At 33.4% G+C, this 16315-nt stretch overlaps 1 protein-coding gene across 1 annotated transcript in view; it reads left to right on the forward strand.

Annotated features, from left to right (window-relative positions):
* The window catches only part of LOC119066962, a 135419-nt gene that overhangs the window by 90349 nt on the left and 28755 nt on the right, over nt 1-16315 (forward strand). Inside the window, exons 3-4 of the mRNA XM_037169694.1 lie at nt 4530-4675; nt 10234-10444. Of these exons, the coding sequence (XP_037025589.1) occupies nt 4530-4675; nt 10234-10444 (357 nt within the window). The remainder of the gene's footprint in view (nt 1-4529; nt 4676-10233; nt 10445-16315) is intronic.

Consider the following 16315-nt stretch of genomic DNA (forward strand, 5'->3'; position numbering starts at 1 on the left):
CAGATAAACAAAAATGCTTGACATGTCTGTTGTGAAGTTAGTTGTAAGTGACACCACAAAACTGAAATTATTTTGACCGTTAATTTAAAAAACGATTTTTTGGCGGAAATGCTTTTATTTGAATGTGTGCATGTTTCCGGTAAAATAAAATAGTGATAAAGTCACCATTATTGAGGACCTTTAAAATGGCATCATTGGTTAAAGATGATTGGCATAGTCTATTTTCAAAGAAAATTTTGGCTTACGGGACCAATACATATCTAGGCCGCATACATAAAAAAGTTCGCTGAAAAATGCGTCCGATTTCGGTAGGTACTTTTTCAAATGAATCCCTCATTGATGAAAACGTTGTCAAGTCGATGGCCTCAAAGAACTTATATATACACTGAGGCTCTTAGCCTATCATACAGCCATTAAATTATTCATTGCAAAAAAAGGAGCAAAAGTGCTGTAGACGCTGGTGTTAGCGAATAGGTGTACATTGCTCGCCTCATTTAATTTTCAAATCATTACAAAACTTCGATATTCCGCCCATATAGATCTGAACGTTATTCGAAAATGTGCTCAGCATATAATATTGCACTGGTGAATCCTCTGGGGTAATATGGGTATGTACACAAGAGCTTTAAAACTTTTCTTATCTTGCCAGCAATTTTGTATACTTAAGTTTTAATAAATTGTGGGCGTGATAGACGACCTGTACTTCTTCTAATGAATTATTTGGCAACTTCTATGAAAGCTGTTGGTGATGGTAATGGTCCGAAAATTGTTTTCTCGAATTGTCGTTCTTTATTCAACTCAATTTCTTTTTTACCGTTTCATTCAACTAATTATGTAATGCTTTCCCTAGTAGCTGCTAGTCGATGTACTCTAACCGAGTGGAAAAAAATATTGGAATTTTATTTACATAAATTGATTGTAGTAAATTCAGGAAATTTATAGATTCGGGTGAAATATTTTTTCAAAGAATTTGTTAGTGAATGCCGAACTCTCTCAGCGAATTCCATGAATAAACCCCTTTTATCTAACGAATCAACCCCAAATACTCAATTTATCCATTAAACGGCAATAAGTTTTCCTCCGTTATACATTTTTTGTGTGCAAAACTTGGGAACATAAAAAGTTTATCGAATCGTTCGATAAATGTTTATGTAGATGAGATGAAATGACGGTTAGATTTAGTTAGTAAACTTGTGTACAACGTAACATTATCGTGAGTTAATAGATTTTTTTTATTCGTTGAAACTTTTTTTTTATGTTGCTACAACAACATTTCCAATATATTCCGAACACAGAGCATTTTTTATTAACTTTGTTATGGAACATAAATTACGCTCACATTTCCTATTTTAGCAACGAATAATTTGCAAGTAAATTGCAGATTTTTGTGTTTGCTCTGACATAAAATATTAACACCATCGATGAAGCCTTAAAAAAATATATAAATGTTTGGCATCCCAAAAGCGAAATAAAAAGTACTGTACCCATACAATACACAGCGAAATCTAATAACATTTTTTATTTTCTTTCCAATCAGCCGTCAATAGCGTTAATAAAGTTAAATAGAAAATCTGTTTTAAATTCAAGTCACTCGTGCCCGATGAGTTTTCCCCAATGAAAATACATCGAGTGTTGCGGTTATCGCCCAGTTTTGCTGATGCAGTCAAGCATAAAATATGTTTAAGCTGCTATATATTACAGGGCCGTAGCTAGCCCGCTTTTATAGGGTGTGCTCAGCCCCAAGACGAAAAAAAAGTCTAATTAAAAAGAAAGTCTGTTGGGTTCATATTAGGGGTGTGCGATGGATATAGGGACGAGACTGGCGTAGTCCAAAAAAACTTGTTATCAACCCTAGGTGTCAAAAATCGATTTATAACTCATGCAAGCTAAATTTTCGAGTTTTCGGTCTCCCACCTATTTCGACTGCAACTAAAAATTTTCTTTGAGATTTGTGTTAGTTGTATTAGTCCTATTCTACTAATTGGAGTTCAATGTTACAGAAAAAATGAAATTAAATTCGGAAGAAGTCGGAAAAGTATTTTTTGTGAGTCTGCAAAGTTCGCCGACTATGAAAAATTAAGTGGATCTTTAACTTGAAAATTCGTGGTGTGACGGTGTCTGCGACAATAAACGCTAGAAATAGTGGCGGATTCCAGCGCCCTGGGACATTTTCTGTGGTGAAGTGATCGCGAGCGAAGAGAACGAGAAAATTTTTCGATTTTCTACTTTCGTTGTAATTCCCATTCTTCAGCGTCCTTAACTGCTCAAGCACCCTAGGCAATGTCTCCATCTGGGTAGAGATGAACTTAGTACTAAATAGTGATCAGCCACTCACCTTCAATCTGTTCAACAACTGAACCTTATGGTAATGTTAATATGAGCCCCCATGTAGCTACGGCCCTATATATATGTAACAGGAGTGTGGGACATTGGCGATATGATTGTTCGGTTACATATGTATATATAGACAATTCAACACATATATACAAGGTGAAGACGAAATTCATGTCGACTGTGAAAAAGTTTACATTTGTAAGCTTAACCAAACATAACTTCTAGTAGATACCATAACCCAATAACCCACAGCGGATATGGTTGTTATGTGTCTGTATACGTTGTGTAAAATGAATAAGGATGGTTTCAGGTCGCGGAACATATAACGAAATCGTATTATCAAAATCAATTTTATTGATTTTTTTTATTGAAGTTGGTAAATGGAGAGATATATGAATGATTGTCAGATTACAGACATTAATATCGAATTGACATTCAATGTTACAATGTTAAAATGTCTGCTAAAAGGTAGATAAAATGAGATGCTAGAAAATAAAAATAAAAATGAAAATGAAACTTGTAGTTTGCCGTGACGTCGGTCGGTGCAATTTATTTTATCTATACAGCAAGTTGAAAATATTTATAATTTTCAGCAACAATTTAGTTAGTAAACGTGGTTGATTTGCATACGAGAATTGTCGAGCGCAAATCTATGTAATACATAAGGGTGTACAGCCAAGATAGAAGTATTCGTGCACGCAAATGATCGAATCCTACTACGATCATGTGTAGAAGGATTTTATGTTAATTACGGTTCATGTAATTTTGCTTGAAAGTTATGAATATTTTCACTAGCAGTAGATAAAATCTTGTTGCTAATACGATAGTAAACTTCCCAAATTCTGAAGCTTCAAGTAAAAAAAAATCTCATTGAGTGAACTTTAGGGCGTTACCAATGCGATAGAGTCGCTAGAATAGTTTAATGTAGAATTGTCTGACACGGGAATTGAACCTGCCCATTTTAGTGGAAGGATAGTACGTGATCACTGAGCCAACCAGTCAGTCAGTTAAACATGTCATACGACATTCTTTAAATAAAGTAAGGGAATACGCTGGGTCAATTTCACTGGAAAACAAAATTTGCAACAGTTGATACATTTTTCGGCTTACACACTTTCACGTGTGTAGTAAATAGACCGGCTGTTCCAAATTATTAACTGCAGAAAATTTTACCCAGTGTATCTAGACTAAAATGATCCCCCATGTATGATTGACATGGAATGACTTGGCTACCATTCAACCCAAGTGTGCCCTTATTTATTTTGTCAGTACACGTGTTTCACATTTCGATTTTCTTTATTATACAATTAATGGTTGTCTTCCCTTTGTTAACTTAATGACGGTCCTGAGTTTACAAGGATTTAACAAAAATTCCAAGAATTCAATAATTCTTCTTTTGTTCGAAAGACAGATTTTACCAGCAGTATTGGTAGAGACAAGCAGTCCTCAAAAACACCAAACTATTAATTCCTGTTTTACAATTATTGGATAAAGGCATTAGCTTTAACTCAAATGAAGCCAACTCTACAATGCAAATAACTGCAATACCGAAAACACTTACCGTCTAACACAGTTTTCGCATAAGAACGAGCTGTAATCCTCTTATGTCGGTCACAAACCACTTTCTGAAGATTAGAGCATCGGTCGACTCAAGTCAAGTTGAAGTATTTATCTAAATTAAAAGTAAATAGATTTACACTTGAAAAATTAGCTGTTGCAATTAAATGCACATAGCTTGCATCGGTTTTCTTCACTTTGAAATTTAATGACCCATAAACTCTAATTATTTCAGCATGTAGAATGGTTGGAAAGGAAATTCGAAACTTGAAACACATTTGCAGTAATAACATAGTGTGAAAATCAGGATACTATCTACATACGGTTATATTATACAATATACACATGCACTACTTGTTTAACAGTATACTTCATGGGTATATGGTGTATACTTAAATGCTTTCAAATAAATTGAACAAACCACCTTAAAAGCAGCTTAACACGAAGGTTTTATGTCTACAGATTCGGAATAGTCGTATTACCAGCACCAAATTGGATACATTTTTTTGTTTTAAATTGGGGCTTATGAAAAGACTGACTTTCGGGATTTTATAACATTTTCAGCTTGTAACTCTTACTAACCGTACACAATATAAATAACCAACGGAAATTTAATTTGGTTCATTCTTGTTTTACAGAAAATGGTAAAGCAGCCACGTCACAGAATCACATTACGTCATCGGGTTCTGCATTGTTTACGACAAGAAATAATACACGCATTATAGTGCAACGAAATGGATTAGCGGTGCTTCCCTGCCAAGTGAAATGGAATCCATCTGCAACGGTAAATATCTACAGAAATATTTTATGGCTACATAAGCTTACTGCTTCGACGATGTAAAATATTGTCAGTGTGGTGTGGTGGATGGTATTTCGTGGAAGCATAACTTTTTGAAAGTGTAGTCTTTCGTTACGCTCTGCATCAGAGCCTCTGCTATAAAATAACTGTAGTGAAAATTAGATTTTTGAATTGTCATTTGATCTCGGTATGCACTCTGTGATAGTGTTGCATATGTATCGCAACTAGTGGTGCGTAGATTTGACGGTGTGATGATAGGTTGAAGGAGAGCCTTATTCCACTCTTATGATAATCAAATTTAACTGAAAATGTTGGGAAACCTTAACGTAATTATTTTGGTGTGGAATTTTTGATGCAGAAGACTTGGAATAACTTGCGGAGTCATGAAATACTCACTAAGCGAATTAGTGAAGTAATGGATGACAAACTAGAATCTATTTAACGACGACTACGGTTCGATGTTATTTTAAAGTGCAGACGGTGGGCAAAGATATTATCAGATCAGAGAATTCATCAAGAAATTTTTCAGAACCGACTAGTCAGCTGTCGTCGACATTGTAGGGAAAGATAAATGAATCTACATAAATCTAGTACAATCGCTAAACCGAACTGGTGTGCATACGTTATTTTGCACCAGCTGGTCACATACAATTCCAAATGGGACCAGCTGGTGCAAAATAACGTATGCACACCAGTTCGTTTTAGCGATTGTAGGATGATACATTTAAAGTAAATAATATCGGTTTGCATTGCAGAAACATTGAGGGAATGCATTTTGTAGTTCTGTTTTCTGTTGGGTTTGAAAATAAATATAAAAAAACTTATTTACGGAATATCATTTACCATTAAAGCCCCTACTCAGAATTTTTAAGCATTTGTTCTCGATGAAGCTCTTAAACATTAATAGCATTAATAGCATTAAGAATTAAAATTCTCCGCGTTCATTTATTCAGATATAATTCCATTCTGTGCTACATATAACATTGCAATTTATGATAGAGTTTTCCACGGTGGTTTATTTTCATTATTTTATATTATAAACCAACACTGCTGTTGAGGGAGGAAGTTTTGAAACATTCTTTCGTTATAGTTTGTATTTTCCGAAAAGCAGATTTGATAAAGAAGCTCCGTGAACCGAAGAATGTGAAAGTTTTCTTTCATGTTATGCCTAGCAATTGAGGAATTGGTGAATTGAGGAATGTGAAGAACCAGCGCGCTATTTAATGATTTTTCTATTTACAAAATTCCATTTGGAACTTAGTCCGCTTTTTCGTGCAAATGATTTTGAAAGTACAAATAGGAACGTCTGATGATTTCCCCCTAAGCAGACCTCAGTTGGTAAATAATTTATTATAAATATTCATTATTTACAAGTTGTTTGAAGTTATGAAAAATTAATCTTTCCATCATATTTCCATCAAAGCTTTACGATATTGAATCAACTCTTCGGTAAAATGCATGATTTAACCTCTATAATTAATCACAAAAAAATGAAAAGTCATGATTTCCGAGAAACGAAAGAAAATAAAAATAAAATCCTCATCCGTTCATCGAAAACTGATTTTACAACCAATGAGCCAGCAAAGAAAAATTTTCTTTCTAACGAATATCAAAATAACATTTGCCAGTTGAAGCAGAATTGATGGAAAAATAAATGTTTCCCTTTTGAAAAGCGATATGCCATTATAACCGGGAGTATATATCGGATACGAGAATAGTGGCTATTTCACAACACATTTTCCCAAGCATTTTTATTTTTTTTATATATTTCAGTTTTGCAGAGATTTTTCAAGATTTCACAAAATAAAATATTGCATGCATTATGGTGCTCGTTATGGGAACTCTCAAAAAGCGTATATACATATACGGGAAGGAAAAGAAAGCTAAAAAATATTATTGGTGTTAATATTGACAAACAGTGCTGAAAAATATTGTGTCCTAATAAAATAGAAATAAACTTCTGATGCCATATCCCATTAGATTCGCCCGAAACACATTAAACGACCATTTCATTCAATATTATTATTTTATTTATTTTTTTTCAGTCGATAAAAAAAAATGGGAAACCCAATTCATCTCCAATATTTTGATGCCAAAAAGAGAAATCCCCCCGAAAAAAAGAGGAAGGAAATTTCTGATATTCGTTTTGTAGATTTTGCCGAGACCCATATAAAACCCATTTGAAATAAATTATGTTTTGTTAGTGATGGAAACGTGGACGCTGGAAAATAATATAAATTTTCGTATAATCCACTTTAGATTTGATTTATTTTAATAACCAAAAATTTTGCGTATTCAAATAATGTTCGTTATGGGGTATAAGGTCAAAATAAATCTAAATTTTCTAATATCGTTCTTGGTTTTCGAAAGTAAAGCTCGTTTATTACAATATCGAGAAGAGAAAAGCTTTTGTGTTTGGAGAGTCCATTAAATACAATTTACCAAGCCATTAAACTGTTTTATAAGTGGATAAAGGCAAACTTTATGGAAACTTTGTTCTGAGTATAACATGAATTGGATTTGGTAAAATTTCCCAGATCTTGTCGGAATCCTTAGAAATAATTAATTGAATTTTATTGCGTGACGACAATAATTGATTTTGTTTCCACATTTTCGTTGGTCGGACTCAAAATATTGAAAATTATTCTCTGACTTTTTGTTTGAATTACATACAAAATAAAAATAAAACGTTGGAATGCTTTGACTTGGCCAAAATTGTTGAAAACATTTCTTTTATTCAACCAAAAGACATTTTTTCAACAATTTTGGTCAAGTCAAAGCAATACAACGTTTTGTTGATGTTGAATTACTGACCAAGCAAAACAACATTTTTTTTAAATACTTGTGTACAGTGGTCCACAGATCATAGTTATTGTTATTTACGGACTGCTGTGTCATCTGTGTTCGACGCGACGCCAAGAATAAGCATTAAGCTCTAGTTAACACGGTAATATAGCAAAATAATGTCAAAACAAATGAAGTAAAAGATTTTCTATCAATCTGTTAAAAATATTTGAATCAAACGAAGTAAAAGATTCGATAGGAGTGTTGATGTTGGTGATATCAATGTCAAAATAAAGTCTAATGTCAAAAGTTGTATGGAGCGGAGAAAATAGCGATTTCACATAAACAAACTCACCTTTCAATGAAAATGAGTTTGTTTATATGAAATCGCTGTTTCCTTCGGTTTGTATGGACAGATCATTGGGAGATATGCTTGCTGTTCGTAGAGGTGAAATTGTGTTATCTGGACTGTAAAGTATATACATTGGAACATTTTTGATATGATACACGGTGACAGAGGACAGACGACTAAAATTTCCATGAAATAAGGATAAATTTTACCTGGATTGTAAAATAAATTCCGACAAAAACTATCAACGTAATGAAACTTTCATTTAAATACTGAAAATATCTCGTATATTCCGTATAACGTTGCAAAGACAATAGACGAAAGCAAAAATAACAGGAAAAGGTCAACACAAAACACAATTAACCTAATTTAACGCATAATACTATCATTTCAACCCTCAAAGATCAACCTATTGTAATCGTTACGGTATACATTTTCGTTTGAACACCTTTTCTTTTTACCCGTAATTTGTCTCTACCTTTGACAGAGCACACTACAAATCCCGGGGGTTCAAAGAGCAAATGCTGCAAAACGGATTTTAAAGATTTTTAACACAACGACGAGAAATGTGTATAACTCTAAAACCATACCACTTATTATGAAAATAGATCGAGAATCTAATAAATAATTCATCAATTCTTATACCGACATTCATGGAAATTTTGCATTTTGTTTGATCACTATACTCAACACTGTAACACCGTAGCTGTTGAATATTTGAAAAATTAATGGGAATCGGTTGCGGTCAATAGCAAATAATAATTATTTTCTGTATGACTCCAGCGCTTATACACAAAGTATAATATTGTGGGAGTTTATTATGTTTTTCTCACTATCTTAATGAGATTTCGGAAAGTTGCGGTGTTAGGTTTCGAGTTGCCAAATTCCTCAATTTCCTTTTTAATTAGGTGGTTAATTTGCATGGAAAATATATGCTAATGTTGAATCCGAATCAATTGCCGTTGTCATCCAAATAACGATCTGACGAGCAGGGCTCATTTTAAAGAATTTTATTTCTGAAAAATTTCTAAAAATTTTAGGAACTTTTCCTAATTTTTTCAGAATTTTTCGGAAGTTTCCGAAATTTTGTGAATTTTTTTCTCTGAAATAAGCCCTGCTAACTAGTCTCTTATATATCTCACTCGCTGCTCAAAATCCAAACACGACTAGTTCCTCTTTATTACAAAACCTAAGTTTAGTTCCTTTGAATCTCTGTTTTACTGCAGCTACGCAATTCTTTCAAGTCAAATATAAATTCTGGCTGTTATAATCTTAAACTAGAAATTATTTCAACTCATTTCTTTATGACGATCATTGTTGTTTTTCCCATTCAATGGCACTTTCCTTAACAATGAATATCATCGGATATCTTTAATGGTAGCATACATAAAAATAAAGAGTTTCTCTGCAATACTCACATCACATTGAAAGCGTTGAACACTTCATACTGTCAAAATATATAATGTACGTTTTCGAAAATAGATTCTATAATTGAACGGTATTCGGCTCTGGCATCGTTTGTATGCGAATGATTTCCTTTAAACTTGAGAACTAAACTCACATTTCGATTGCAGTTTGATGGTAATGCCTATTTCAACTGCATAAAATGTATACTGCATGAAGAGTTCAATAAAATATTCTACAGCTCTGATCCCCTGGGGAATATTCTATTTCAGATTCAAATATAATTACGAAACACCATCAGCCATCTCACATTTAACTCAAAATAATTAGTGAGGTTGTAGAGCCAATTAAAACGAAAAAGCTAATAAAAATGGTTTTAAACTAAGAGTAAAGACAATGGTTGGATTGATTTCTGGTCTAATGGGAGTATGATTATTTGGAGTTTTAGTGACTGAAATTATACTGAAGACTACCGAAATTAATGAACTTTTATTAGCTGCAGTGGTTCATGTAACATTAATTTTTTGGCGAATAGTTGGTAGCCAATGCACCGAAATTTATCGAAAAATTACTGAAACTTTCCGGAAAAGCTTTTTCGGTAAATTGCGGTTGCAGATTCAGTAAATTTCAGTAAATCAAATTCTTAAAAATATTCACTGACGACAATAAACCAAATCAAACCATCTATTGACATTGACAATGAAACACAATTTAATACTATAAATATACCTGACCGATATCACTTAATTCTCCGTAGTAGAATGACAATCGAATGATAATAATGTACAGCAACATAGTGTCCATAATTGGCATCCAGACGCTTTGCTATTTTCATAATAATGCTATTAACCTAAAAAGAAATCACTAAATAAATCTGCAGCGTTAAAAAGTTAATTTTCAAGCACCGTAGAGTGTTCAAATAAAATTGCCATCATTTTCCGTTCGTTTCCCTCTCTATGCTTTTTATATTCTATAAAATTATCACTTTCTGCACTTCCATTCACAGGTATCATGGATTCGACGTCGCGATTTTCAATTACTCACCGTCGGCTTATCAACATATAGTAGTGACGATCGATTTCTTGTTGAGCATGCAAGACACATGGGTCATTGGTCGCTGCGGATAAAATCTGTACGTGACGAAGACAAAGGATTATATGAGTGCCAATTAAATTTATATCCGACTGTGTCGATATTTGTTGAATTGAAGGTTGTCGGTGAGTACAAATCCATTACTATTATATCGTTATACCGTGTGGGCAATTTGGGCGGCACATATTTGATTTTTATTTTTCATTAAACTTTTTCGTAACTGCTTTAATATGTGATTAGTTACGTGACAATGACCAAAATTCGACAGAATTGTTTTTTGTGGTCACCAGCGTGGTTGTGATTGTGGTGTTATTGTAATGGCTATTTTGAGTAGCTACTGGAATCCTAAAGTTAAATAAAAATAGCTTTCAAAGGTACGTATGGTTCGTATATACAATAATGAGTGAACATTATCATATCGATGTAGAGAATACTAACGATGCGGCGGTAATTGTTCAACGTCAAATTAGCACATTTTCATTTTGTGGAATGGTATTTTTTCCCTGAGCGCAATAAAACATTTTTTTTTTTCGTTCATGAAATGTCCTACCAATGCCTGTAAACCTTTGCGTTCTACAAACAAAGCGGAATAATGGAATTCCGTGAAATAAAATAGAAGAAAACCTGACGCCACCATGATTAAAACTACATCGTTCGGGTTTGTGAGTCTATCGATTTTCTAGCATTTCTAGCCAGTCATACATTTCAATTTAATTACATTGAATATATTGTACGATTTTCTTTTGATATCGCCCATGGTACGACGATTGTTTGCTGCCGCGCCGTAACTAAATAATCTCGATTGAACGGTACACAGGGTGGCATTGGTGTGTATTTATTTGATAGTCAAATAAACCGCAGAATTGGTAATTGGTAACACTTTGGTAAAGGCCCTTTTATTGTGCCATGAGTGTTGACTTCTTGGCAGTCGTATCGTAATATGAAGAGCTCATATGCTCATTCAATCTGTTACTTCTTCTGACCAACTAATTGCTTAATTGTTTCCAAATCTTTTCCTTCATTTGTTAACATACGATGCAAACTATAAGGCCGCGTCAACCACAGGTTTATAGCTTTATTTTAGTCATTACAGTTCTCCATTACGTGAAAGACTGGGGAGTGTGATATACACCCTATAAATTTGATGTGGTCAAAAAGAACTCTAATGATCTAATTAATTGATTTTCTTTCGTATTTTGTCTGTCCAAGCACAACTTTTGCGTCTCCCACATGCTTCTTAACATCGGAATATTAATTTACCTAATAAATTTTGTCCATTTCTTACAAAAAGTTTCATTTGTCAACTTCGTCTGACAAAAAATGAAAAAGTCTGCGATCCTCATTAGCTACAGTGACAGTTTTCCCTTCTAATTTTTTTTTTCGTCTAATTTTCTGATAAATATTATTTTATTCGATAATAAAAGTCTCGAATTATTTACTGATTCGTAACATTCTTCTTTCTTACACATTTTCTCAACGTTGTCGTGCACTGAAATTTTAATAGAAAAAGTCAGATAATTGTGGTTAATTTTGACTAATGGCCTAGGAGCAGAGGACTATTTTTAAGAAAACATTTTCCAACTATTTTCCGAATTTTCCCAAAAATATTTTTTGATAAAACTTGGAAAAATCTACAATGACCGAAATTAGCTTAGAAACTCTGCTTCCCTTTACTTAGATACCACATATTGCCAACCCACAAAATCCACTGCCGCATATGTTTACATATAAATATTGTTAGAGATTTCGTACACGAACATGCACGCACATGACACGTATCCAAAGACTCGTGTAACAGGCGAGACGTAACAGACGGTGCAGGCTTTATATAGATATTTAAATTTAGATGTATTGTATTTGTGGGTTGGAGAACGCCTGAAATATCCAAAAGTTCTTTCCTTACTTTTGTTAAATGAGAAAATGTTTTTACAAACATAGTCCCTGCTTAGCCAATGTTAACATTCCGACAATCTTGATATTTATATTGCAATTTTATCAAAACTCAACCATTTCTTAAAATTGATGGTGTCCGAGATTATAAATCTCGTTTCATATTACAGAACTTAAAACTGACAAATCTGGATACGTTGGACTGTCGCTTGACTTGGTGACATTTCTGTAGAATGCTATGCGGTAGAATTGCCTTGGGTTTTTTAAAAATATTTTTGTTAAAATATAATCTTATCCTTTTATAAATGAGACACATAGACTTGTTTTGTTCGTTCGTTAGTCCTTTACATCCTTTATTTGTGAAGTAAAAAACGAATTCCCTCGAATACACTTGCAATATGGATTTATATTGCCAGTGGCACTAAAAATCTTAATCCGGACTAACTACGTCTGCCAATTAAGTTCAGTTTTCATGCTGATACTAATGCCCCGATCCGTCGCACATACATCAACAAGATCTGATACATCGAAACGTTACGGCCCATGGCAAAAACAAATTGATTCGGTTATTATTTGTCGAATTGAAGGTTAGATAAAGGTAAGCAGAAAGATTCTTCTCAATTTGTTCCATTATAAGTTCGCATTTTCGTGCTATTTGCTAAGGGTATAAGTCACAATGAAATGAAATACGGGTGTATCCGTAGAATTATGTAAATTCGTGTGGAATATGGATTGAACGAACAGGCAAACAAAATTATATCGATCCGGATTATGTCAAGACATGTATCGTAACTTTTATTTATCTTTACAGTGAGGTAATATATTGGGTGGTGCGCGGATAACACGGAGACTTCATAAGAAATTTATTACCAGATATCTTTATGTGTTTACACAAGGCATACTCCAGTCTTTCCACTGACAAAACTCGGCGTTTCAATGTTCGTTAGTAATCTCCATAAAAGGCTTTGTTCTTAAGGCAATATTTTCCTAAGCATGAGTGTTTTCGCATGTTTTTACTTTGCTTGTGTGCTTAGGTGAATAATGTTTATTATGTAATGTTCTCAATTGTTTGAGAGTCGTTTTATGTTAGAAATGTTGTGTGACGTGACGTTCTTTAAATATTTAAAATGAGGAGGATTAATTGTTACTTTACTGTTTTGTGTCGAAGCACCCACGAACCGGATGAATGAGGGGAAAATAACACAACAAAAATGTGTTCAACTAATTATGCGTGATACATGTCTTTCAAATCGTCTTTTTCGTTTATCAATTTTACATCTCATATTCGAATTACAATTATTCCAAGTATATGGTATACTGGCGTTGTTACCCCTCAGGATAAAGATAATTTAACAAAAATAATTTTCTGTGTTCCTCTTAATATTGCGGTTATGCCTATATGTACACGATTAATTCTAAGTTGAACATCGCAAGTACGATCTAGTGACGAATTGTGTGTGGTTTCGTTTGTTAAAATCATCAACGAAAATGTAAACTTAATCAATTAATGTAATGCAAATGTCTTGCCTAATATTAACTGTCCCAACTTTCATGCTTTAGTTGTCAATTAATGGGAAGTAAATAAGTTTTCTACTTATAAAAATAGCAACAGATTGATAACTGTTCGAGTTCTTTGTGCCATTCCTGAATTTGTCTGAATGATGTACCAAAACGTTGGCAACATACATGTCCTGAATGAATGAGTAAGTCAAAATGGTAGATTTGATGTGTTTGCTATTCTATTATTGATGCCGGCCTCATTCAGAAAATTTAGTTGTAGTAGTAAGGAATTCAAATTTGGGTCACCATAAGGACAGATACGTCAAAGCTATGATTATAAATAGGTTGGTACTAATCGCACAAAGTGCGATTAGTCTTTATTTCACTATTCGCACGTTTCGAGTAAACTGAAAAGCTTCGAATGATGTAGTTAATGAAGCTAGCATTGACTTAATGATTTATGTAACTGTTAATGCTTTGTATTATGTTTTGACATAATCACCATCTTCTACAAACATTTTGTGAATTGAAAATCAAACTCTTCTTCAAATACTTTCTAAAAGGTAGCATGATTCTCTTCTACAAATACTTTGTCAAAGGAATCAACACTCTCTTCTACAATCCTTTTGTAAAAGAAAGCAACACTCTATTCTACAAACACTTTGTAAAAGGAAGCAGCACTCTACATGCAAACACATTGTAAAAGGAAGCAACCCTTTCTTCTACAAACACTTTGTAAAAGGAAGCAATCACTATCCTCTACAAACATTTGGTAAAAGGAAGTAGTATTGTCTTCTTCACAGTGCTTGTAGAAGGAAGTGATGCTTCCGTTTACAAAATTGTAGAAGATGACGATGCTACATTTTACAATATGTCAAAACGTAATACGCACTTTGTGCAAATAGCCTTTTCGTTATAAATAGATGAAGATTGGCTCGTTTTGTAATCGTTTTTTATGTACGTGGTGGAGGAAGCACAAAGAAATTAAGTTTTAAAGCAAGACATCAACAACGTATGAAAACCAAAAGTACCCACTCGAAACCAAATGCGATCCACTTGTCAACGGAGAATACATCAACAAATTTCACAATCTATTCAAAAACTAGAAATAAAAATGGGATTTACAAACTTCAATTAATGTTAATTCCGCGTTTGGATCGCATAACCACCATCCTTCAAAATATTTTAATGCTTGTTTTTCCACTTACCAAAACAGTATTCCGTGTGAGAGACAACATTTTTTTTAAATTTTTGCTTTGAGTACTTTTTGTTGAGTGGAAACCATACTTAAGTATTTCGCATTTATTTTTTGATTTTTGAATAAAAAGAAAGTCAAAATTAGGACATAGTTACAATAAGGATAAAATCAGGAAAATGATGCAGAAAACGAACGAAAATTAAGGGAATTGGGGCGTGTAAGATCCTTGTTGTAGATTTCATAGTATGTTGGCTAAATTATGAAGTGTTAATAAAAATTGCTGAAAACTTAACTCTGAAAAGTTTAAAATCGTTTCACTATACAGAGCGACTTATTTTACTCTCTCTCTCAAATAAAAGAGATTGTTCTGCAAGTTAAGCAATTTAGAATATTTTCACTTATACACACTTTCAAAACTTTCGTTCTATTTGAAATTTAATTAGCAACACAGAAAGGCATTACTGCATCTACGTTTGTTTCGTTTAAAGATTTCAATTCACTGCGAAAAGAAACTTTTGACTTGCTGCGCTGCACAGCGTAACTATTTTTGATTAATTACGTTGTCTACTTTTTTTCTGTAGGAAACAAAGTTTATCAAATTGTTTTTATACATATTTTAGTCAACCTTTCCAACAACACCCAGATGCAACTGTCAAATTCTGAGACTGTGATAAATGTTCTCGAATTATTAAAGATTTGAAACTGCTGGCACCATTTAAAAAATCGGACGTCTTTTATGAATGAAGCCAACATTAGCTCTCTATAGAACTGTCGATGATTTAACTGTTAAAAAAAATAATGTAAAAAAAGTCAAATGAAATGTATGCAAACTAAACGACAGGTTGTTCCATCAATTGTTGGGTTTAGTTCAGAGAATCGACTCATTTCTTCACAAATTCAATTCCTTTCAAATATCGATTGAAAGTACGGATATTAAAAAGGTCAGTGGCCAGACTTCTCCCTACAGTAACCTTATGTAATTTCAACGTCAACGTCCTCTTTAAAATGTGTTGGAAAATATCCAAATTGTTAAGACATCAAAATCCTCTTTTTCAGCATGACAAATTGTTGAAGACTTATGCTTATACAATTGAGGCGCATCAATGAAAGTAGATAAGTAGGTATGGCCAGTCCATACAAGTCGGAGCACATACGAATTTGCATGGCGCCACCTCAAACGAACTCATTTCTAGTGGAAATTTGCACTAGAAATGAGTTCGTTTGAAGTGGCGCCATGCAAATCCGTATGTGCTCCGGCTAGAACAAATTTGAACGTTTGGCCATACCTATATATTTACTTTCATTGAGGCGCATGGCCTTTCTCCTTTCAACACAATAAAGAAACACTGTTCAATTGTTCAACTAAAGATTTTTTTTATTTTTTTCGTTACAGTGAACGATATCTCAA

The sequence above is a fragment of the Bradysia coprophila genome, chromosome IV, assembly GCF_014529535.1.
Source record: "Bradysia coprophila strain Holo2 chromosome IV, BU_Bcop_v1, whole genome shotgun sequence".
In the NCBI taxonomy this organism is placed as follows: Eukaryota; Metazoa; Arthropoda; class Insecta; order Diptera; family Sciaridae; genus Bradysia; species Bradysia coprophila.